The sequence below is a fragment of the Ascaphus truei genome, chromosome 9 (genome assembly GCF_040206685.1).
Source record: "Ascaphus truei isolate aAscTru1 chromosome 9, aAscTru1.hap1, whole genome shotgun sequence".
Classification (NCBI taxonomy): Eukaryota; Metazoa; Chordata; class Amphibia; order Anura; family Ascaphidae; genus Ascaphus; species Ascaphus truei.
The window spans coordinates 30,904,633-30,930,662 of record NC_134491.1 but is presented as its reverse complement, the minus strand read 5'-3'; the positions used below and the strand labels follow the sequence as shown (position 1 = coordinate 30,930,662).

Genomic DNA, 26,030 nt, shown 5'->3' with positions numbered 1-26,030 from the left:
GGCGGGAGATATAATAAAGCATAAAGGTGGTAGATGTACCAATTATTTGTTTGCTGGGTTTCTACATTTCAACTTTTTAAAAAAAGGAGCTAAAGGAGGCTGCAAGTGTAAAGAAACAGTATATCTAGTACAATTCAGCACACAATTTGCCAATTAACATGAAATGCTGCGTTATGAAAATGGATGCAGTGTACCAGTGGACAGCGCAAAATTGTCTTAGGACAGACTGTGGAATGTAGTTCTACTGGAAGCAACTGGTGGATATGTTGATTTAACATCACAGCAACAGTGTTTGCCTAGAGCAAAACTGGAAGTGGCAGGAAGCTTACAAAATGTGATAATGCTCTTCATAGAATGATGTTAAAAACCAGTAGGAGACTGTCAGGAAGGTTGGAAATCGCACAAGTGAGAGGGGAACTACAGGGTTACACATTAGTTCCATTGACATGGCCAATGGTATCACTTCTATTATGCAAAAATGTGTCTACGCCCAGAGTACCTTGAACACATTGAAAATAAAACAGCCACAGATCATATATCCATCCTCGTTAGCAATTGTTTTGAATGAACTTACAGATGCTGTGCTAGGACATGGACCGCCAACACTGGATTAACTTTGCCTACAAAGCTATGATTCTGGGAGGAAGAGTAGGTACATTGTTCAAAGACAGACAAGACCATGTTAGGCTGACAGATGCTTACGTAGCACACCGTTTACTCTATTGCAAATACTGATCAGAACAACATGTTAAATCCCTTCAGCTTCACATTTTAAACACCACCGAAATGAAAATTACAAATAAACTACGGCAATAAAACAGTGCAATACTGTATTTTTTAAAGCATTGAAAGGAACTGTAAAACAATCTTACCTGGTGCTGCTTTTGAGTTCCAGGAAGGAGAGATCATAGAGGTGACAGCGTTATCAATAAAGAGCCATTTTACAGGGCAATGTATAAAATGCAAGAGTGCTTACAGCAGTGCCCTTACTGGTGGGTACATTGGCAAATTACAGAAAAAGAGCGGGTGAAATAAATACCTATGTTTGAAAGAGACAAAGTGCTTCACACAAAAGGGGATTTCTGAAAATAAATGTGGCTTTTTAGACTTGGTGGAAGAGCGTTAATATTTTGGTAACGTCATAACTTACCTCACTTTCAAAAACTAGCAAACTAAATGTTTACCGGCACTGGCATAAACTATACTTACATTATGCTTTAGATGCTCCGATTGTCATGTGATGAGCCCCAATATTTTATCTAGAGGGGTATTTTAAGAACCCTAATCCCTTTGACATTAGAGGTGACAGAAAAACATCGCCATCTAGTAAGCTCCTCCACCAAAAAGGGGTTAAAAAAAGTTATTTTCTAATTTTCGTTGAACTGTCTCAAAGCTTTTATTCTATTTTATATCAAAGGAAAGCCAACTTTGAATCATTGTTTTGCACTTTGCAACAGGAACAACAAGCACAAAATAAAGTTATTATGCTAAGAAAAGGATAATCAGGAAGAAAAAAAAAAAAAAAAAAAAAGATAGGTAGGTAGATAGTTGAAAATCTTACCTTATGGTCTTCAGACTCGTCAGTGCTGTAAATGGACACCCCCTACAACTCTGATATCCTGACAGCCATAAAGGGCCGCAGTGTTACTTTAGAAAATCCTACCAAAACATGCAAAGGTTCACTGTGCTCAACAGGCGACCATTACAAGGGATCATTTCATTATCCTTCTTCCCGCTCCAAGTAAAGTCAAACCTGAAGCTCCCACAATATGGCAGGTGGCTACGGAGCTTTGGATCTCTGATGGTTTGCACGATTGTGATATTTTCCTTGCGCCCAAAACATGAATGGATATTACGTTGTGCTACCCCATTTTATGGATTAAAAAAAAAAAAATGGAAACAAAAACACACCTGCCGTCAGGTAATGTCTTCAACACTTTTATACTATTTGGTAATGGGACAAGTCTTTTCCCAGAACTAAAAATGTGCAATAGGGCTGACAGGCAGTTTTCTGTACCACTGAATTTATTCGCTTAGTTAATGGGAACTGCCCTTTGAAGTAATATAAAAGCATTACAAGTGAACTATATTTTCACAGGCATGGAGTGGAAAAACAAAAAAATGTCACCAAACCCAGAAAATAATGGGGTGCTGGCTTTTCATTCAACCTAAGAGCTACACTCGCATCACCTGGATGGATGTTAGGTGAGGTCCTCATTGCACAGAATTTAGTAAGTTGGACAGTTTACTATACTATGGCCAAGTCCTGTAACGAAAGAAATTAACCTCAAGCACCAATACCTAGGAAGGCACTGTGTAAACCAGGAATAAGAAATCACGTCATGGCCAAGCCAGTTACCCCTTTGCATATTTTTTAGAGGGGGTATCCGTATAATAAAAAAAACAGGAGCTCATACTTACATTCTATTCCATGTAACTTTCCAAGCTGAGAGTTTCATCTTGCATTAGTCACCATATGATCTCTATCATAATGGTGGGGGTCAATGAATAGATTAGCTTTAAAGGGAATTTACAATTTGTCCATGCATCTTTAACTGTGGCACATGTGGTAACCACCGACCTATTTTAGCTGTATTAAAAGCACCCCAGTGTAACTAAACGAACATATTTCAACTAAATTAGTGCTACAGTCAAATGGGAGGTGTGGTAGTCCTACTATACACGTGTCTAAACATGTTACTGTATGCTGGGCGATATAACAAAATAGATTTCAGATGTATCCTCTAAATATTTGAAGTATACTGATGGTGTGTACATTATAAAAGATTAATTTCCTTTACACGATCTGCTGACTGAACGTAGAACCAGCAGCTATGACAAAATTAAATAGAATTTCTCACTGAGCAGTGAAGATAAATTGCATGTAGTGCCTGTACTGCTGAAAGTTGATTTGTCACATTACATTATGCATGTTCTCTGACATAGTAGAATGCTGTTCATGTTACAACTATGTGCTTCGAGTCTGCAAAAAGCTTGAAATCTTTTTTTTTCTCTCTTTACAAAGAAAAAGGTAAAAACAAAAAGACTACCTTGTGCGTATCTCTGAATTTACTGATCTCGCGGGATATCAAGTCTCTCTTATCTTCCTCCATTTCTATAGCGTTTATATCCTCCTGCAGAGAGAAACCGTTCAAATATGGACTTGTTTCTTCTTAATCATTGGTCATGGACAATATCCGGTTTGTTTAATTCTAAATTAAATGCAGCATCAAAAATTGCATGCATCAACTTTTGTCCTGCAGACAATGTGGCCAGGCTATTAGCACCATAAATTACTATGTGCAAAAAAGTTGAAAGGGATGTTACTTGGTCAGGTGGAAAAAAATGACCAGACTGTTTAACTCTGATAGGTATGTACACAAAAGGAGCAGTACAGATATTTCATAGGACCCCAACATAAAAACTAGAATTCAGGTGACATAGCGGAAAGTGTAAAAGGTATAGGCTACACCCCACAAATTAATATAGATATGTTAGCTAGGGACTCACAGGAACTTTTGAAAAAAGTGATTTATTTGGTACATCAACATTTTGCTCCTATTACTACAAGACCTTTTCGTAACATGTTTATTTTTTCTTAATTAGAATCACTGAATAGGCAGCAAGCTTTCCTAAAAATCCCAGGAAGCCCGGTCCTGTTCCCTATTCTGGTCAGGATGACCACGAGGTTAAATGTTGGGCACCCAGGTTTTACCCTTTTATTCCACTTTACCCTATATTGTGTTGTGCCTCTGTGAAAGCAGTGCTACTGCTCTTCCCGTCTGTCAGGGTGCCAAGGGGCAACTGGCTCTGTAAGAGAGCTGTAAGCCCTGGGGCTGCATGAGGCGTTGTATGCCTGGGGAGGGGGAAGTCCATGTATGGGCATTTTCCTGTACCTGCCTACATCCTGAGGACTATGCGGATAGGGAAGACCATATTTGGGCATATTCTCTTGGGCTTCCTAGCCACCTTCAACCCTAGTAATCTTATAAACTGGGCCTTGGGCCGTGTGCAGAGACCAGAACTAGTGTTCTACCCCAGAGAATCGGCGTAGATCTGACTGGGACAGGGGTATAACTACTGCCTTCTCCCCAGCCTCAGAGTTTGTTATTCTGGTCCTGATAGCCTGTGTAAAGGCTGTGTGGTACCTGACCCATGGTAGCCTTTGTAAAGGCTGTGTGTTACCAGTGTGGTACCTGCGTGGTACCGGGAGTCCTAGGCCTGTGTGGCTGTCTTGGCTCGAGCCTGTGCAAGTCTTTTTCAAGACTGGGTCCCCTCGCGTAATAGAAACACTTTTGTTCCGGTACTCCGAAGACGACAGAAGGCAAGTTTGCTACGGCAGCACCTTCCACCTAGTGAGATTAGGTGACGCCCGTTAACTCAATGTGCCGGTAAGGTATCGTTGTGCTGTTATGTACTGTGTGATATACTGTTAGCTTCAGCTAAATAAACTGGTTTATTAAACCTTTGTGTTCTGTCAGGTGATTCTATGATCCCTGGCAGTCTTTGTCAACCCTGATCGTGACAATCACCCTCCTTTATTAGAAACACTACCTCCTGCTGTTGCCAAATGATCACAGACAGGGTAATAAAGCACACCACATGAAGTCACGCTTGGATAGCAGAGATATGCAGAACACTGAACAAACCAGTGTCAATTACATGGTATAATTTAACTTAATGGATATTTAGCCCTCGCTCTTTATATATTAAACACAGTAATCACCTGCACAAACATTCAGATTACAATTTCCCTCTATACATAGAAAGAGTAGCCTATGAAACTTCGAGCACAAATTAACCCATCAGCCCAAGGAGATAAAAAGAAATACAATACTCACAGTTAGCTCCTCCTTCTTATCCTTTTTTTTCTTTCTGGGGTGAGAGTCAGAGTCCAGAGACGGAGCGTTTAGCTCACTGGAATACTCTTTTATCAAGACCTCAATACCCCCTTTAATAAGCCCATCCCGTCTCTTCGTTTCATCATCAAGGTCATCGTCATCATCTATCGTTGACTCAGGCCTGGCATTCTACAGATTGCAAAGCCCCAAGATACAGAAGTGAGCAGGTCGTTTATTACTCCCCTTATATGTTTTATTGTTTAAGTTACCTTAAACTATCATTTGCTTAAAGGGGGCATCCTCTTGCCCATTTTTTTGTTTTAATAAATCAAGCAGTTTCTTGCCTTTACGGCAATGAAATGATCTAAGCTGCTGATCGATCTGATTTACTGTGATTGGTCGGTGAAGCTACAAGATAACTGGTTTTGAGGAGACAAGAACAGAACAGGCCCCGTTATCCATCACTCTACTCTTATGTATATGAATGAATTAAAATGTAACCTTTATTGGGTATATAATTCAATAGTGTGACACATAAAATTAACAAAACATAAAACGACACTGACATTAATAATAGGTGGAGGCTGTTAACCAAATAAAGGTGTGGTGTAATGTTGGATCCCCCTAATAATGTGGGACAAATGTCTGCTGGGTTTCTTTCCCTTGCCCCTGAATGCCTAGACATTTCTGTCGTGCAAGCCTGCTAGCGTGTCCCCTCCTTGTTTTTGTCTTGTTACGTTGAAAGGTTTTTTTTTTTTTTTTTTTAGATCAACAAGACAAAAAACAAGGAGGGGACACGCTAGCAGACTTGTGTGACGGAAATGTCTGGGCATTCACAGGCAAGGGAAAGAAACCCAGCAGACATTTGTCCCACATTATTAGGGGGATCCAACATTATACCACACCTTGATTTGGTTAACAGCATCCACCTATTAATGTCAGTCTCATTTTATGCGTCACACTATTTTATTATATACCCAATAAAGGTTACATTCTAATGCATTCATATACATAAGAGTAGAGAGCTAGATAACAGGGCCTTTTCTGTTGACTCATCGAGACTAGTGGTCTTGTTCATTCATTATCCCCAGGCACCTCTCTCCACTTATATAGACTGTAGCAAGAGCCATTTCCCTTCCCCACTCTCCCATATTATTACTGGTCGGTGAAGCTGCCTACTTCAAAAGAGGAAGTGGTGTAGCTTCTTAGTGAAGATCCAAGTACACAGATCTCAAATTTACATATAAATCTAAAGATTTGATATAGGAGGATTGAGATTTGTTTATGTGGCATTTTCATGTAAGTCAATTACATGTTAGTTATCTTGCCAATACATAAGAAGCCACTACAGGAACAATGAACCTTTCACTTGAGATCCCAGTGTGGAACATCAAGCACAAGGTTAATGGCAAAATGACAACAGATTTTAAAAACACATACCCCGTTGGAAGCCCTTTTATTTGCCTTCCAATCATCCAGTTGAGCTTTAGTCTTGGCATCAACTTTCACCAGCAGCTTTTTCTCCCCAATCTGTAGGTCGTGGAGTAACCGCAGAGCACGCAGAGTAGATTCTGGTTCTTTGTACTCACAAAACCCAAAGGCTGCGAGAGAGAAATACAGAACATGAAAATGAGAGCACTCGCTGTGTTTAAACTGAAGTTGAATGGTCTTGACTGTTTCAGAGCACCAGCTCAAAGCAGCATAAGATGGCAGAAAGCTTACCACTTGCCCCATTCATTTCTTCAAATATGAATGAAGAGGAGGAGGAAGGGGGTGGGAAATAAAGGACTCTCGAAAAAACTAAAGATTCTACATTCTCTTTAGGAATTCAGTGAAACAAAAATACTTACTTTGGAGAGGAAAAAAATAAATACCAGTCACCAATATATACACAGTTCTGCAAGCCGTTTAAAAAAAAGCTCTATGGAGTTCATCAGTATATAAAGAGAATATGAACAAAGCATAAAAAGAGCTTGTTAAAAAGCTGTATCAACGTAAAGGCAAGGTGACTAATGCAAGAAACGGCCATGGCACTTGGTGGCTTTTGGCTACGGTTAGTATTTTTATGAATTAACTGCTGGATGCAAATGTCCAATATTAAAACATTTGTATAAAACTCTAAACATTCTGATTTAGTGTAACATTTAAATCAATTTCTAGCACCGTTTCCAAATTCATGCCATTCTAACCATCTACTTGTGCAGATATATATTGCTGCAATCAGCTTTAAAGATTTACACCGTCAAATCAAGTACGCACTTGCTCTAACAAAAGTTTATTTTTATTTGTATTGTTTTACAGACTGGCAGTATCTTTAAAGCAGCAAAACATGAAGCACTGCACAATTTTCCCCCTTATAGGATTGAAGCAGGGGGCCTCCAGAGCTGGGCTGCGTCAATTTCAGCTCCATGGTCCCCCGGCTTCCTAAGATACTTACCTCCATAGGGGGTGCCGATACCGGAGGAATGTAAATGACCCGGTCACGCAGGCCAATAGGAAGCCGCATCGGATGACGTCATGGCTTCCTATAGGGCCACGCGACAACGATACAGAATCGTTTTCACCTCTTCTATTACTCACATTGCACTCTCTTTCAAGCATTGGAGAGATTAACTATACTATAACTGCAGGGAGCAACAACTGTATTATTAAACCTGTGTGTATAACAGCAATAGGAAAGCTATAGAAACCACCAAAGTATAATGACTACAATAGATTGTAAAAGTAAGTAATTTAGCTTCAAGAGCAATCGTTTAACACATACATACATACAGCACTGTGTGCATAAATCTGGATGTTTATATACCATAGACAGACACGCTTACCTTGAAGTTTGCCAGATGCTCCTTGCACTCGCTTCCAGCTTAAAACCAAGCCACATTTCTGTAAAAACAGAAACAATTAAATAAATATATGTAGTATAAGAGTTGTCTCGTTAATTATATAATAAAAAAGCAACTAGAGCAAATTAGGGACACCGGCACTCTGTGTCTCTCATCAATTATTATTTCTCATGAATAAACTAACTTATTAAAAAAATTAAAAAAGGAAAGGAAAAATAATCTATTAAAAATATATATTTGTTGTTGTTTTACATGTCCCATTGTACAGTTCCCCACACAAAAGGAAACTACAAGGGTGAATAGAAAGCATTGTAGCTACTAGTCCTGTGTATTGTTAGATGCACGATGCTGCAATAGGTAGTATGACAGTTGATGTAAACGCAGGCAAGTATGTGTGCTCCAATAAACAATATACCAGAATGCAGTATTTGACTGGAATGAGATTTAGAAGGGTGACTTTTTGAAAATATGAACTCATGTCCCTTCATAAAGGTTGTTGTGCAAGTTGACCATCAAACGCTTTCAGCTTGTATTTGTACATTCCACAGAGGCACGGCAGACTTCAAGGAAGCTACAGTGTGTGTGGCGCGCTCAATCAGCCATTGTGCTGATAAACTGAGAATCAGTCACTTTGAGAATCACTGTATTCAAGTCACCAATAACACCGAAATATCCTTACGGCTAGGAGCTGCCTGATAAGCATGTCTGAAGCCTTTTCTGAAATGTTTCCGACAAAAACCGTGGTGGTCGGGCCATTGTTCTCATCGTTTTCTTTATTCTTAAGAGCCATTAGATCTTTCCGAGGTCCCAGGTGCTTCCCAAGCATAGATACTGTTGGTACCAAGACCTTAAGAAAAAAAAACAAAAACAGTTCAACTAAACATTACAATTTTTTTGTATTACATGTGGTAAAGAACCTGTTAGTGTTGTGAATATATAAATGCCTGTAATATATGTTGTGTTTCAAGGACGTCACTTTCACAAGCGCTCACTGATTTTTAGACAAATTAACGTATTTTCCCCCCGATAACACTCAGTGCTATTCTACATTCTGACTTACGGTTGGTCCAGGAGCCATTAAACTCATGGGCACAGGAATCATTTGAGTTCCTAAAAAAAAACCAAGAAAGTACCAGAAAAATAAAAAAGTATTACATGACAAGTTTTTCCACTTCATAGCATTCTTCTACAAGGTATGTACATGTTTCATGTTGGCAAAGATTCATGAAAATAAAAAATTAAATATAGTCTTGTGCAACACATACATGAGCATGTTTAAGAAAATATTCTAACATGATACGTTGGGGACTGATTGGAACATTTCTTAAATAATATATACCAGTTCGGAAACAGTAAAAAAAAAAAAAAAAAGTTAACCAAAGATCTTACACAAATGCAAGTGGCAAAGCAGAACCATGAATAGTTTATCTGATGTCAAAGGTAAAAAGATTTAGGTGCATTATATAGTGGATGCATTTTGTAATGTAACATTTATTCAATAAGACTTTGGTTCTGTTTCTGAATTACCTCTTGTCACATAGAAGATTCACAGTCCCATTGTTGTTTATCTGCTCTTATGGGTTAAAGTTCAGAGTCAATTTTTTGGAGCTCATGGGAACACACAACATACTTACACATGCACACATCTTACTTACCAGGAGGTGGAGGAAAGCCAGGAAACTGGGGAGGTGGAATCCCTGGAGGAAGAGTTGGGATCCCCATAGGAGGGCGATTCATATGTGGTGGATAAGACATATTTAATGCAACCTAATAAACACAATGCAGAGAGATCAGAGTTGGAAGGGGTTCTCCAATAACACTTAGAAAAACATGCATTCAGATCTAGCTAAATAAATCTACTGAAATTACAACACCTTCCAAAATTACAACAAACTGCAGGGCTTTCAGAAGAGACCAGCATGGATAAGATTCATATTATTTAAACTACTAACTCACCCAATGAATTTTAATGAAATGTTACTAACATATGTACAACATTAAAGTTCTGATAAAACACTGGTATATGTCTGTCCTTGGCAATCTGAAAACAAACAGTGCATAATAACGCAATCCAGAATAAGCCATATTCAAGTAAGGGGTGCCCATATAATTTATCATGTTTCCTATAAACTTAACACAAAGAACTAGACTACAGTGGCAAATCTCACTTTGTGGTTCAGTGCCAGCTCTCAGTTTTCCAGGGCAAAGAACTATCTGCAAAATTGTAAACTCTCCTGGACTACTTTTCTTATTCTGTACAATGCTAGAAATACAAAGGAAAAAAAAAACAGTTAAGTGTATAAAATGTTTGCGTAGGACAACAGACCCAAAGGCATCAGAAAAGCCTACAGGTATTAAAAATGCCTGCTGACTTATCTGTGTGGAGCTGGAGAGTGGAAGAGAATTGGAAAGCGTGTGTAAGATACAATGAAGACAGAAATCATGTGCGTGTCATGTACAGTGGAAGTGTTTTTTAAGTATGAAAAATACACTTCAAATGTTATGGTGGCAGCATTAACAAAAACAAAAAAAAGAGTAGCAAGGTGGTATGTTTATGCTTTGAATGTTTAAAAAGGTATTAAAAGAATAAAACTATTTACACCATTAACATTTGCTAACAATTCTCTGAAAATTCCCAATTGGAGAGAAAAACCTGTTACTGCCCATTTTCTATAACTCAGCACTACAGTAGTGAGAAAAATTAGACACTTTAAAATCAGCCCAATTCAAATAGAAAGCCAAGTTGTATTATTCATTGCTCAAGATTTATCCTAATGTAGTCCTTAGTTAGTCAATCATCCGTAAAATAAAAAGGGGATTACTTATTTGATTCCTGGAGTAGGGAACGAAAGGGTAAAAATAACAATATATAGAAAGATGGGGACATTTAGGTAAAATATAGGATACAATAGTGAAAAAAAGAGACAAAGCTGTTGAATGGGAATACAAGGTGGGAGGGTTAAGTTGGGGACGTGGGGGTTAAAATCGTAGATCAAAGGGTTAAGGGCAATAAGGACCCAGACCTGCGGCCTCAACACACACTCCTCCCAGCTACACACACTCACACTCACACTCCTCGCAGCTACACACTCACCCCAGTTATACACTCACTCCTCCCAGCTACACATACAGTACACACACATCCAGTGAAAATAAAATAAAATTATATTCACTTTGTACTTGCGGCCCGGGGGGAGTCCCGCCATGTCCCAGAGCGCTGTTGGCCGGGAGGTTTCCTCTCCTCCTCGGGAGGCCTCTTCTCTCCGCCACCAGCCTCCTCCCCTTGGTGATGGCGGAACAAGGAAGGAGTGAGGGACCCCGAACCCCCTCCCTCCCCGGCTGTACCGCTACAGAGAGGCGGATTACCCGCTCCCGTCCCCCCCCCGCACACACCCACACCGCGCGAGCCCGAGGGGACCCGGAACCCACACACACCGCACGAGCCCGAGGGGACTCGCCGCCGCGGCCTCACTCACCCGCCCCCGCCGCCGGAGAGGGGCCGCTCTGTTGGAGGAGGCCTAGATTCTAGCTCAGCCTGCCCGCTCGCGGCCTGGTGCCTCTGGATCAGCGCTTCGCACAGGGAGGCGGGACGCTGCTCTTCCACTAGGCCGCACTCGCGCCGCTCACGTGACCGCCAGCCTAGCATGCAACGCGAAACAAAGGGAGGGGACGATGATGACTCGGAAGGAAGGGTCGATAGACCCGCGCCTGCAAAAGGGGGCGGGGCGGAGAGCTTGGCCACGCGCAAGTGAAGTCAGTGCCAGCCATGTTGGTGAGGGAGGCTGACTGTTCCTCATCTCTGCGTCGGCCGTCTTTGTGGAAGAGAGAAGCGGGTGGGAAGTTAGAGGCTTCCATCTTGGTGAGGGAGAAATGGCCCAGCTTGGTAATAGCTGTAGTACATTGACATTTGTCTAAGGTTTCAGGCTGCAATCTTTTTTTATTGAGTTTCAATATGTCACAGTTGATGATTACATTAAAATGTTGTGGCCCTTAACAGGTATGGGGAGAGTTAATGTGCCCGCATGGTATCAGACGACTAGTATAGGGCTCAACATGTCCATCTTTGTCAGTAAATCTTTTGGTAATAGATACAGGTACAGATAGCATTTTTTTGGTGATCTCATATGTACACAGCTTAGTGAAAATTCTATATTACAAGGGACACGTACACTGCTGGCTATTCCTGACAATTACATATATACATGAGTCCCTAAAGGGGTCACAAAAGAGTTCCCATATATATATATTGCACTCGGACAGAATAGATGTGCTACAAGAGTGCAGCCTCAATAGTCCCAGAATATAATACTCAGAACAATCACCAAGGAAGGTTGGCAAACCTCCTGGAGAGACTTCAAAGTGAAAAAGCAATAAAATGTTAACACACAATGAGACAATGTGAACTAATATATACAGTGTAATATAAAATCCCCAATGGTGAGATATAATCTGCGTTGAACAGATATCCACTTAGTGTATAAACATGATTCTCGATGTGTGTGCACTCAGAACTGTGATGGTACAAATTAACACTTGAAGAGCTGTAGATATAGAGGTAGCTGTATAGGTAAGTGGAATACAGATTGCATCCAATAAGCAGTCATGGGAATATGCAATCCTGGCACTAGGTCAGTCTACCTGTAGTAATAACACTTATAACACATAGCAAGATATGTACATACACAAGTCTAACCCTTGCAAACTCTTCTCTGTCTTTGACTCTCTATTCAGACCACCCGTGGCTGCCTCTTCTTCTTCCTCCATCTCACCTCAGGACTTTGCTGACTATTTTAAGGGAAAGGTAGAAACATCCTCTCTGTTTCCTCCTCCCATCCCACACCTCATCATAACTCTCCTCCTGCCTTCCTTGACTCTTTTTCCGCTGTCTCGGAGGATGTGTCACTGCTGATCTCCTCTTCTTCTACCACCTGCCCTTTTGACCTCATTCTCTCCCATCTCCTAAAACCTCTTGCTCCTACTATAATCCCTACGCTCACCCAAATTTTTAACTCTTCACTCTACTCTGGTAGCTTTCCCCCCTCCTTCAAACATGAAACAGTTATACCATTACTCAAAAACAGCAAGCTTGACCCTACTTGTATTTCTAACTATCGACCTGTCTCCCTCCTGCCTTTTGCCTCCAAACTCCTAGAACGTCTTGTATACTCTCGTTTGCTCCATTTTCTCAACACATACTCTCTCCCAGATCCTCTACATTCTGGCTTCCACACTGCTCACTCCACTGAAACAGCTCTCACTAAAATAACTAATGACCTGCATGCTGCCAAAGACAGGTCATTACACTCTGCTCATACTACTTGACATCTCTGCAGCATTTGACACCGTGGACCACCTCCTTCACATTCTCCATACTCTTGGTATTCATAACAAAGCTCTATCCTGGATCTCCGCCTACCTCTTCCATCGTACTTTCAGTGTCTCTTCTGCCAACACCTCCTCCATCGATCTCTCTGTGGGGGTACCCCAGGGCTCTGTCCTGGGACCTCTTTTCTCTGTACACATTTTCTCTAGGTGACCTAATCACATCTCTTGGGTTTAAATATCACCTCTATGCTGACGACACACATTTACTTTTCAACCCCATGCCTTACATCTGCTGTACAGACCGAAGTTTCTGAATGTCTTTCTGCTATATCATCCTGGCTGGCCCTCCGCCGGCTTAAACTTAACATGTCAAAAACAGAGCTCCTTATACTTCCTCCCAAACCTAGTCCTACTACCTCCTTCCACATTACTGTTGGAAATACGATCATTCACCCAGTAGCCCAAGCACGCTGCGTAGGGTGGTCACACTCGACTCCTCTCTCACATTCGAAACGTATCTAAAACCTGTCGCTTTTTTCTCCGCAATATTACAAAGATACGCGCTTTCCTCTGTTACTCGACTGCTAAAACTTTGACACAGACCCTTATTCTCTCCCGTCTCTATTACTGTAACCTCCTGCTTTCCGGCCTTCCTGCCTCTCACCTGTTTCCCCTACAATCTATCCTTAATGCAGCTGCCAGAATTACTCTACTCTTTCCTAAATCTGTCTCAGGGTCACCCCTGCTGAAATCACTCTCCTGGCTTCCTAACATATCACGCATCTCACACTCAATTCTCCGCCTCACTTTTAAAGCTTTACACTCTTCTGCCCCTCCTTACATCTCAGCCCTAATTTCTCGCTATGCACCATCCCGACTCTTGCGTTCTTCTCAAGGATGTCTTCTTTCTACCCCCTTTGTATCTAAAACTCTCTCCCGCCTCAAACCTCTCACTTTCTGCCCCGCACCTCTGGAATGCCCTTCCCCTCAATACCCGACTAGCACCCTCTCTTATCCACCTTTAAGACCCACTTGCTTAAAAAAGCATATGAGTAGCACCATGGCTAATACTATACAGCTTGGCCCCCTCTAGACGCACTTACCAGAATGCCCTTCTACTGTCTCTGTATGTTCTCCCTACCAATTAGATTGTAAGCTCTTCTGAGCAGGGATTCCTTCCACAATGTTACTTTTATGTCTGAAGCACGTATTCCCACGATGTGTTGTGTAGTTTGCTATTTATATGATTGTCACGTGTATTACTACTGTGAAGCTCTATGTACATTAATGGCGCTATATAAAAGACATACATACATACATAGGGATATATATCAACTTATGTGCAAGTAGGCACATACAGAAAATAGTGGTACAAGGCAATCAGATTGCCCGTTAGGAGCTAGCAATCATAGCTGGGTATAATTAGAACCCAGTCATAGAGATATGAGTATCTTTCCTGATTCCCACACGTCACAACATATAGCCTGCCAAGCATCGGGGAAAGCTGGGAGGGTGAACAATTGCTGATATTTTAGGGTGATCAGTGAGAATATCAGAGAGATTTACCCCCCTTGCCCCCTCCTCCCCCCCAAAATATCTTAACTGAGGTATTGTATCAGAGAAAATGCCAGATCCCATAGGGACCAATAATAAACCCATAATACTGTCAAACATCTCAGTCCTTATTTAAACCTTTTGGACTTTAATTGAAATATCCCCAAAAAATTCTCGCCTGCAGAGAGTCTATTGATAACTCTCCCACACCTAAGTCCACACCTTACCCTGAAAAGAAAAAAAATCTCAAATCTGCATCATTGGATGAAGCAAAATGCTTTGACATTGGAAATCGCAAATCTTGACTCTCCTTGTGTCTTATGCCGTGATTATAGTACCGTCGCAACTAGTACCTTGCTTCCAATGTAGTTTTGGAAAGACGAAACATTGTCTTTCCAAGCGATGACCGCGTGACGTCCGCGTCACGTGAAGCAATTCAGCCAATGAGGGTGAACCGCTCACGTGATGTCACGGTCACGCCTCCCCATCGCCTCCACAGAGTGAAGAGCACAGTTCACAGATCGCACAGCTGAAAGCGCTCCGTCGCGTGCGGCAAGTGTAATCTTAGGCCTTGATTATACCAGATGCCGGCGGGGAAAATCTGTTTTCCTTGGAGCAGTTCGGCCCTTCTCGCTTTATAAGTTGTGCAGGCCTGGTATAGAGTATTTGACACACAACTGCATAGTGCAGTTGCTCCACTACCGGTAAAACTACATCCATTTGTCAATACAGATCTCCGCTTATGATCTAGATTCAAGTTGGGTAGATTTTTAATTGCATCACAGACTGCATTAAACTCCAAACTGTAGTCTGTGACAAATCTTAATTTCCTGTTGGACAAAAACTCATCTTGAGATTGTGGAACCTCTGCTGCCCACCCCCCTTATATATGAGATTTTGTGTACTGACAATGAGATCCTCCTGATTCACTTTACTTACTGTCCATTCTGGATACCCTTGGTGCCCAAATCTAGACCATAGCTCCTTGGATCATTTAATATACGTATTCCAATAAGAGCAATCTCTCCTCACCCGTGGGAATTGACACTTTGGGATATCATTAATAGTCGATCTCGGGTGGCAACTGTCAGCTCTTAGACAGTTGCCCGCATTGGGTTTCTTAAAGACATCAATATATTTAAATCTGATTCCCCCCCTTAAGTGATATATAGAACCCATTCACAAATATCGATACAGCGTTTAAAAAAAATAAATAAGTGATCTGTATGGGTTACAATCTCCAAAGATATGGACTTCTTCCCACCACTGATATGGGAGGGTCACGGGGAGAGAGATTGGAAAGGCCCTGCTAAGCTGCTTACATAAGTGATAGAAACGAAGAGTGGTGCTATCAGGGATGGATAATGGGAATATGAGAAACGGTGGAAGAATCCCTATTGATGCACTCACTTATACTGAAAATCAAAATAATACAATTTTATTGATGGTAGAAAACATAAACTGATTAAAACCTCAAAGTTAGCACCAGTCTTTGACAGCCAAAGGATATAGTATCAATGATCAAGAGATAGTAGCATGTGTGCTTCTGATTGTACCTCCTAAATGGTCCTACACCAAATGTTGTACTGTGGTAAGGTTGCTCTTACACCGCAAAATATGTGGGTGTTTAATGAGTGTGAGTTACTGACAATAGGAAGCGTCGGAGTGCCCAGAAATATAACTGGACAGTGAAGTAATATTGACCGACTAGGTATGTAATAGACCTAATTACCAGATAATGTGAGCAGGTAGATTAGAGATACCAGTGAACTCTAACCGTGTAGACCGTATGGTCACCTGCTACAATAAATAGACCAAAACTGTTCACATATTTTGGTCAGCTACCCCAATGCAGGGTAAATTACCAGAGACATCATGCAGACTGTACTGTATGTAATCATCTGCTGAAATAGATTCACCAAAGCAATTCACACACGTCAGGCTGTTACTTTGACTCTAATAATATGGTGAAGGGTTAATTGTCACGGAGGTCTGTGACCATTTAGAAGTTAACATCAATAACATTTTATTATTTTGATTTTCAGCATAAGTGAGTGCATCAATAGGGATTCTTCCACTGTTTCTCTTCTTCCCACCACCCCATAAAGATGTTGGTGTATGAGGGAGCAAATGTTGCTTCCATGGCGGTACCACATCTCCGGAGGCAGTAAACCCCAAACATAAAATAATTGCGTGTCAAATATTCTATTGCAATAAAAAGATCAATCTGTAAAGTGGAATAATCACTATAATTGACGCACAAATATTTGATGGCTTTTAGACCATCAGTGTGTTGAAACGAAGAATATAAGGCGGTAACATCATAGTAACCCACACCTAGGTGGGCTTCCATGCTCATATGAATCGCCTTAACCGTGCTCAAAAGATGCTTTGTATCCCTTAGAAAGGAATATAAGTAACATAGATTCTTAAAGTCAGAAGGGACGGACGCATCATATCAGAATTATAAGGAATGTAACAAAAATTGCAAAAGGGCAATCAAATTAGCAAAATGGATAATGAAAAAAGGATTGCGATACAAAGTAAGATCAACCCTAAAAAGTTCTTTAAGTCCCTTAATAACACAAAAATGAGGAAAGAAAATATAGGAGGACCCTTTCAGTGTGAGATGGGCAGGCAGATTATTGGAGATAAGGAAAAAGCTGAGGTATTAAACAAATTCTTTGCCTCTGTGTTTACCAGGGAAGAACCAATTGCAATAGTAGTGCCGCAGGAGGAAGCCTCAACCTCCATATCAATGAACAATTGGTTAACTGAGGAAGAAGTTCATAGACAGCTCGAAAAAATTTAAGTAAATAAGGCACCTAGCCCCGATGGCATACATCCAAGAGTTCTCAAGGAGTTAAGTTCAGTAATAGCCAAACCATTATATTTAATATTCAATGACTCAATTTCCACAGGCTCAGTACCACAAGATTTTCGTAAAGCAGATGTGGTGCCTATATTTAAAAAGGGAGCTAGATCACAACCGGGGAATTACAGACCTGTAAGCCTGATTTCAATAGTGGGGAAACTACTTGAAGGTTTAAATACGGGATAATATTCGAGAATACCTAATGGAAAACAATATTATTAGTAATAGTCAGCATGGATTTATGAAGGCTAGATCATGCCAAACTAACCTTATTTGTTTCTTTGAGGATGTAAGTAGGAATTTAGACCAGGGTAATGCAGTTGATGTGGTCTACTTAGATTTTGCAAAGGTTTTTGATACGGTTCCACACAAGAGGTTGGTGTACAAAATAAAGCAAATTGGACTCAGTAGAAATATATGCACCTGGATTGAAAACTGGTTGAAGGACAGACAGAGGGTTGTCATAAATTGAACTTTTTCAGGTTGGTCTAGGGTCGTGAGTGGAGCACCACGTGGATTGGTATTGGGACCCCCTGCTTTTTAACTTGTTTATTAATAACCTTGTGGTTGGCATCGAGAGCAAAGTCTCCATCTTTGCTGATGATAATAAATTGTGTAAGGTAGTAGAATCAGAGCAGGATGTAATTTCTCTCCAGAAGGACTTGGAGAGACTGGAAACGTGGGCAGGTAAATGGCAGATACGTTTTAATACAGATAAATGTAAGGTTATGCATTTGGGAAGACAGAATAAACAGGCGACTTAAAAATGAAATGGGGATAAATTGGGGGATTCCTTGATGGAGAAGGATTTGAGTGCTTGTAGACAGCAGGCTTAGCAATAGTGCCCAAAGTCATGCAGTAGCTGCAAAGGCAAACAAGATCTTATCTTGCATTAAACGGGCAATGGATGGAAGGGAAGTAAACATAATTATGTCCCTTTACAAAGCATTAGTAAGACCACACCTTGAATATGGAGTACAATTTTGCGCACCACTCCTTACAAAAGACATTATGGAATTAGAGAGAGTGCAGAGAAGAGCCACCAAATTAATAAAGGGGATGGACAATCTAACTTATGAGAAGAGGCTAGCTAAATTAAATTTATTTAAATTAGAAAAGAGGCGTGTAAGAGGGGATATGATAACTATATACACATATATTCGGAGACAGTACAATGAGCTTTCAAAAGAACTATTCATCCCAAGGGCAGTACAAAGGACTCGGGGGCATCCCTTTAGGTTGGAGGAAAGGAGATTTCACCAGCAACAAAGGAAAGGGTTCTTTACAGTAAGGGCAGTTAAAATGTGGAATTCATTAACCTTGGAGACTATGATGGCAGATACAATAGATTTGTTAAAAAAAAAAAAAAATTCGGACATTTTTTAGAAGGGAAAGGTATACAGGGATATACCAAATAAGTAAACATAGGAAGAATGTTGATCCACGGAGTAATCCGATTGCCAATTCTTGGAGTCAGGAAATAATTTATTTTTCCCCTTATGTGATATCATCCAATGATAACACTGGGACTTTTTTTGTTTGCCTTCCTCTGGATTAATAAAAAAAGTATAGATATAGGATAAAGTATCTGTTGTCTAAATTTAGCATAGCTTGAACTTGATGGACGTATATGTCTTTTTTCAACCTCATCTACTATGTAACTACGTATGTAACATACAAAAAGGTTGTAAAAACCTGTCTACATATTCAGATATCCCCTTAAGGGAACTGGCCCCCAATATTACAGTTCTCCCCAAGGGGCACAATGGATTTTTGTGCACCTTGGGGAGATGATGGAAAATCGGTATGATGGGTTTGGCCCTATACACATATTTGAACTCGGTCTCTGTTTAAAATTAAATCAGCAAAAGTACCTCCAATAGTACCAAAATCTATCCATCCTTTTTCCAGGTAACCCATAAGGATGCTTCTTTTGGGTGAGACCAAGCCACAGCTTTTAGTAAGTCATGTTATAAATATCAAATACCTATTGTCACGGGAGACCAGTACTTTTAAACCGAAACCACCGGGATCACTAGCAACAGACAGGACAAAGTTGTTGAATAAAATGGGGTTTATTCTGGCACGCCAGCAGACAAAACAAAGATGTACAATTCAAGATACTATACCAACTGGGGACCTGGGGAGTAGACTCTAGCCTCGCTAGGTGCATGGGCCTGCTTCAAGACGGCTTGCCCTGTCCGCTTCTCGTCCAGGATATCAGAGTGCTGATCACACACAGCAGCCCCTCTGATGTGTCTCCAGCTGGTCACTGTCAAGATCCAAACTGCTTCCCAGAATGTGTCTCAGTTTCTCAGATGGTCCTCTGATGGAATCTCCACACTCCTTCCCAGAGTGTGTCTCAGTCTGACAGCCTCTCTGAGGGAATCTCCACACATTCCCAAAGTGTCTCTCCCTCTGTTAGACTCACTGCTTTCAGATGCTCTCTGAAGGTAGATCTGATTCTCGGATCAGCAGCACCCCTTATATAGCCCTCTGTGGCTATCCGTTGCATGGGAGGGGGCTGCTGGACAATCAGAGCATGGATTAGGTTGGTGTCACAAAAGCCAAAGGGCGTGCTAAGAACCCATCCCCATCCCTGATTGTTCACTCTCTCACTCACCAAAATGTATAACACCTCCACGCTCCCAACCATTGTCTCAATACACATTTATCTGCAGGAACCTCAGCTGATTAAATCAGAGTCCCCTCCATAGGAATGCAACTCGCATGCAAATCACATTACAAGTCTGCTATCTTAGAAATGAGTACATAATCTAATTGACACTTTACAGGGCTGACTCCCAAATTACATCACAGTGCTTACACATAGATCACAAATATTAAGTACATTTGGCCAAAATAAGCCTTACATAGGTGGCCACGTTACATGGATTTAGGGGTAGCTAGCTGGGCTTCATCCCAGTTTTGTGATTCCAGCTAGCTCTACCGTCACACCTATCAAGTCTCTTTGCCTTATTCAGTGAACACAAACCTTTTTAGGCAATACCATGAATTTTTCCCACTCAGGCCCGCTAGTAAGGCCTAAGAGGTGGTTAAGAGTAAATTACTCTCAGAGTTATTAAGTACCACTTCTATTTCCTGGGAAAAGGAGCAGATCTTAAAATGTAGCACTTATAGTCCATTGCACTCGATAAAATAAACCTGTAGTTCAAAAAGGCCATTTTAGTAAATATATAGATAATTGACAAAAATGATGACAGCGTTTCAGGGTAAACACCCTTTTATCAGGTGAAAAGAAGCAGTTTGTCTTTTCCCCAGAACATTATGCCTATATCTATAACAAATCCACTTTATGTTCCCTTAATATCAAAAATTAGAAACAAAGTATGTAGCCTTACTAGCCTAGTACACGACAATCACCACAAATTTATACAAGTGTGGCAACCATGGTTGGAGTTTTGCAGAGACACAGGAAGACCTCACCCCACTTACATACTGAGCACAAGAAAGTAGAACGATCCCACACGTAGACAAAATCCAAGCGAGACTCGTCCCATACACGCGACAAACAAAGACAATAGGCCTAAAACCCTCCCCACGGCACAAAATTCACCACAAACTGACACACCCATAGCCTAAACGGAAAACAGACAGCAAATCCCAAAGAACACTAAAAGGACTCCATGTACAGTGTATAGAAATATTTCAAATGTTTTGTATAACATTGTACTGTGATGAGTGCCATTTTCTATGAAACATAATTCCATCATCCTTGCTTCTTCATTCGGTATCCCCCCCATCCCCATTTTTATTTTGTGTATCCCTACAAACTATAAAACAAATAGTGTGTTTAAAAAAAAGAACAGAAACAAAATCTATCATTTTGAATTACTGATTTATTTTGTTGAGTGAGATGCACAAGGTCTAGGTTTGTGGAGACAATGATCAGCTGGAGAAGACCCATCACATCAGCACTTTCACAAATACATGCGGATCTCATGTATCCTAGAAGTCAGTGTGAAACTGAAATAACCCATTGGGAGATGGAAGGAAATAATATTAAGCTGCTGCTTTTGATGTAGGTGAAACAATCTGGTATTCTTTTACCAGCTCCTTGTGACCTTCAGCAAGTCCCCTTTATGTCATCATGGTTCAGACACCAAAACAAAGATGGTAAATTAAGAACAAGTTTTGGTCAGACGGCACAACTCTGTGCAAGCTATTTGCTCACCACATGCGCTTTGAACAAAGACAACAAGGAATCCCCCAATTCCTGGTTAGTAAATACATCGAGAAGAGGGGTCTCCAGCACAAGAAGAAGAAATGTTCAACTGAAATCCAAAAAGGAAAAGAAGATCTAATTATGTAGCAAAAATAAATGCCTTTAATAAATACACGTATAACAAATATGGAGTGGATAGTAAAATAAAGTAGAACGCTAGTGACAAGCAATAAACAAAATACTTATTCACTCCTGTAGACACAATATAATAGGATTGGACATTCATTACATTGCATCTATACTAACATATATCAGATATTAGGCTAAAAAAAGAAGAATCTCCGGTTGTCCCAACATTTCTCTGAAAAAAAAAACCCGTCAGAATAAAGATAATTTTTTTATCCTTGAACACGTGAGAAGACACCGTAGAGGGGGAGACAGGAAACAATGTTTGCTTCTAAAAGACGCCTTTTGAATTTACCAATGACAGCTAGTTTCACCGCAGGGAGTCAATTCATATAACTTGGGTTGGTTTTTTTTTTTTATAGCTCTGTAGGATCTTTCTCATTTTTACTCATTACCTCTATATCCCAGAATATGTATAAAATCCAAGTGGACCAATGCTCAGACATACAGAAAAGAGTCAGTAAAAATCTAGGATCGATTGCAGATGAAGAATTACAATGCAACATTAAAGCAGCAGATCAAGCAATATCCTACATGTGTTTTTTTTTTTTATATAATAATAAATCAGTTCTGTACTATGAGAAAATACTTGTTGCATTAAAAAAAAAAAAGAATGTTTTAAAGACATTTTTAATGTTTCTAATGTACGAAGCATTTCCAAAGTGACAGTCCCCATACCCCTTCTGATAGGCTCTGGTTCTTGAGCCCCGCCCTCTCTCTAGCAGTGCACCAATTGTATCTAGTAACTGCCCAGTCAATCATATTCCAGGACTACATTGCCCACAATGAACTGAATTAAATAACCCTCAGCAAGTGATTGATTACAGGAAAACAGATCGATCTGCAGCTTAGCTAATCACTTGTCAGTGTGCCCTTATGGATCTGATTTTTTATTCGAGAGGATGTTTCTACGGTTGGCAAACTGGATCTATGACGACATTCTATATATAGTTTGGACACAAACAATATTTTGACTATTTTGTTTACTTTCTTGCTTTTTAGGATTTTCTGCTTCTCCTTTTTGCTCTTTATGGTTTGGTATCTGCTGTATACTCTATTTGCTATGATACGGCACTTTACTATAATACAGGAGTCCGTGTATCTTCTGATGTAACATTCTATTTGATACAGTCCAGTATGTGAGATTCCAGTGCCCACATTTTCAGTCTCTTAGGAATCGCATAAGGTCTTTTTCTCTGTGCTACGGTGGCTGCATACGACGTTGCTTCTGCTCGTTTGTCAGCTGTCCTAGATTTACATTTTTTAGATATTTAGCGCACTCTCCGTGACATTGATTTGTTTGTGGGTTGCTTTGCCACCGCTGCTGATCAGCGTTACCTATAGCTTTGCAGGGTTTTTTATTTTTTTTCAGTTGGGTTCGCTTCGGGGTAATGCACTATATAAAGATAGGGATGTCTGTCTTCACTTGTACGCCGCCTGATGAAGGGGCCTTTAGTTGGCCCTGAAACGTTGGATTCATTTTTTCACTTACCTGATGTGCTGTGTCTTCTTCTGAGGTCCACAGATATTGGTGAAGTATCTCTGTATTTGTTTTCTATGATATGTGCTCTCGCCTATATGTATTATCCAAGATGTGTTTTCTCCTTTTCTGTTTTTGAAATATATATCATACACACACATACATACACTTAACTATAGAGGTATAGTGTGAGGAATCCGTTCCTGGGTTTGGCGGGAGCTCACTCTTGCAGAGCTGGTGTGCTCTCAAACAAACCTCCCCTTACTATTGCAAGTACTTTCACCTGTGTTTGCAATCATGCTGCTCTGTCTCTCTGTTCTGGCATTGGAAGTATTCCCATATACCCCTGTCTTGGGATTGACTATCTGCCTTTCTTATACTGGCCTCTTTCTCTGACTCCTGGCCGAGCATAATCCAAGTTTACTTGGATGTAAGTGTTTGCCACACACTTACGCCTTGGCCTTGTTCCTTGGACCTGCTGCAGAGGTCTGCTTCCTGTGCTGAAGCACTGGATCCCCAGTGCTACTCTTGCAGTGTTCCTGAGACCTGCTGCAGAGGTCTGCTTCCTGTGCTGAAGCACGGGATTCCCAGTGCCACTCTATCCTGTTCCCGGGACCTCCTGTATTCACCCCAGGCAGGGGTTTGCTTTCCGGTACCTGTGCTGAAGCTCTGGATTCCCAGTGTCTAACTTATCCTGTTCCTGAGACCTCCTGCATTCACGCCTGGCAGAGGTCTGGTACCTGTGCTGAAGTGCTGGATCCCCAGCGCCAGCTTTGCCTGTTCCCTGAGGCCTGCTGCCTTCTCTCCTTGCATAGGGCTGGTTCCTGGGGCCTGCTGTATATCTCCATTGCAGAGGCCGTGTCCTGGTTCCTCTACTGGAGCGTTGGTTTCCCAGCGCTAACCTTCTGCTGCCTGTTTCCTGAGGTCTGCTGCATTCCTGCCTTTCAGAGGCCTTCGTTATGGGCCGCTCCCGCTCCTCGCGTAGAGGCCATTCCCGCAGTACAGCTGCTACGCTGAAGCACAGCATACCTGATTCCTTGTTGCCGAACTTCTGCCTGGATATCGATTACCCTGACGTCTCCAACCTTGACCCTGGCTTGTCTAATGATTACTCTACATTCTCCAACCCTGAACCTGCTACGAATAACTACGAACTGCGCAATCCAGAACCGGTTTTGAGGTCTTAAGGTCGGTGTATTCACATCCCCACCTCAGCCCCGCGGTCCGGTCCCGGTTTGTGGCGAGCACGTCCGTTGCATATAGGAAGTAAGAGTCCCGATATCTTTGCTTCCCCCATAAAGTTCGCCAGGTGGATGCTGGGATATGACGTCTTGCAGCTTTATTGCGTTAATCCCGCTGCAGGACTGAGGTCCGAATGAATTGCAGTTCCCAGCTTTCCTCCAAGCCTTCCTGTGACATCATTGTATAATTCTCTCAGTCAATAAGGACAAAGTTCACGGTGATTAGCTGATTCGAGCAGATAGGAGTCGGAGGGGAACCGGCTAAGCAGCAGACAGCATCCCCTTCCCTGGATCAGGAGGATCCGATTACCATCATTTGGTCGGGTACCAAAAGGAGGCTGAAGGAACCGAGTCAATACCGGCTGCTGGGTTCTGTTAGTAAACAATAGGTCACGGAAATGCCCTCCTGAGCAATGTTTCCACTTTCACATGTCAGATTTCCAAACCCTACATTTCCTGCTCTTTACTGGCCAAGAGATCAAATTTCCCTGTCCAAAAACATATTTTAAAAGGTGATAAGTAGATTTAACAGCAGTTTTAACACATAGGTGGACAAGAAACGCCCCTCTGTGTGATTTCCTGCTTTCTATCTGTTATTCTGCAGGTAATAAACCTGCTGCAATGTCAGTGTGCGGGTCTGTGTGTGTGTGTGTGTGCGCGCGCGTGCATGTGCCGTGAGTGTGCGAGTGTGTGTGCGTGCCAATAGTGTGCGGGTCTCTCTGTGTGTGTGTTTTCAGTGTGCAGGTATCCGTGTGTGTGCGGATATCTGTGTGGATGCTGTCAGTGTGCGGATATCTGTGTGGGTGTGGGTAGCATGCGGGTGTGTAGTCAGTATGCGGGTATGTGTGTGTGCACGCATCAGTCAGTGTGCGGGTCTCTGTGTGTGTCAGTGTGCGTAAGTGACATGTAACTGCTAGCCCCATCTCATCATGGCGATATATAATAAATATATCCAGGGGCAAAGCGCGGTGCACCGCGCTAGCGGTGCCACCATAAGCTCTGCGTGCTGCAGAGGTGAGCCGGCATTGCACCAATACAGCCTGGTTATACTTAATCACTGTATATACCAACCCAGCATACTGTATATAACCATATCGCACTATGCACCAACCCAGCATATTTAACCAAATCGCACAATACACGACCCAGCGTATATAACCAGATCGCATTACACACGACCCAGGGTATATAACCAGATCGCATTATACAGGACCCAGGGTATATAACCAGATCGCATTACACACGACCCAGGGTATATAACCAGATCGCATTATACAGGACCCAGGGTATATAACCAGATCGCATTATACAGGACCCAGGGTATATAACCAGATCGCATTATACATGACCCAGCGTATATAACCATATCGCACTATGCACCGACCCAGCGTATATAACCTGACCGCACTATGCACCGACCCAGCGTATATAACCTGACCGCACTATGCACCGACCCAGCGTATATAACCTGACCGCACTATGCACCGACCCAGCGTATA

The 26,030-nt window shown here is 41.5% G+C and overlaps 1 protein-coding gene across 10 annotated transcripts in view; it reads right to left on the bottom strand.

Moving 5' to 3' along the window:
* RBM25 (RNA binding motif protein 25) overlaps nucleotides 1-26,030 on the bottom strand; it is a 40,244-nt gene that overhangs the window by 12,208 nt on the left and 2,006 nt on the right. For 2 of the 10 annotated variants that reach the window (XM_075614235.1, XM_075614236.1), the window contains exons 1-10: nucleotides 11,161-11,349; nucleotides 10,858-10,966; nucleotides 9,340-9,451; nucleotides 8,745-8,794; nucleotides 8,364-8,531; nucleotides 7,667-7,724; nucleotides 6,282-6,442; nucleotides 4,842-5,030; nucleotides 4,197-4,352; nucleotides 3,051-3,134 (exon numbers count right to left, since the gene is read on the bottom strand). In XM_075614235.1, the coding sequence (XP_075470350.1) occupies nucleotides 3,051-3,134; nucleotides 4,197-4,352; nucleotides 4,842-5,030; nucleotides 6,282-6,442; nucleotides 7,667-7,724; nucleotides 8,364-8,531; nucleotides 8,745-8,794; nucleotides 9,340-9,451; nucleotides 10,858-10,966; nucleotides 11,161-11,330 (1,257 nt within the window). In that variant the 5' untranslated portion in view covers nucleotides 11,331-11,349. Of the gene's footprint in view, nucleotides 1-3,050; nucleotides 3,135-4,196; nucleotides 4,353-4,841; nucleotides 5,031-6,281; nucleotides 6,443-7,666; nucleotides 7,725-8,363; nucleotides 8,532-8,744; nucleotides 8,795-9,339; nucleotides 9,452-9,852; nucleotides 9,948-10,857; nucleotides 11,351-26,030 lie in introns of those variants that run through there. The other 8 variants (XM_075614237.1, XM_075614240.1, XM_075614234.1 and 5 more) reach the window with 7 other exon arrangements.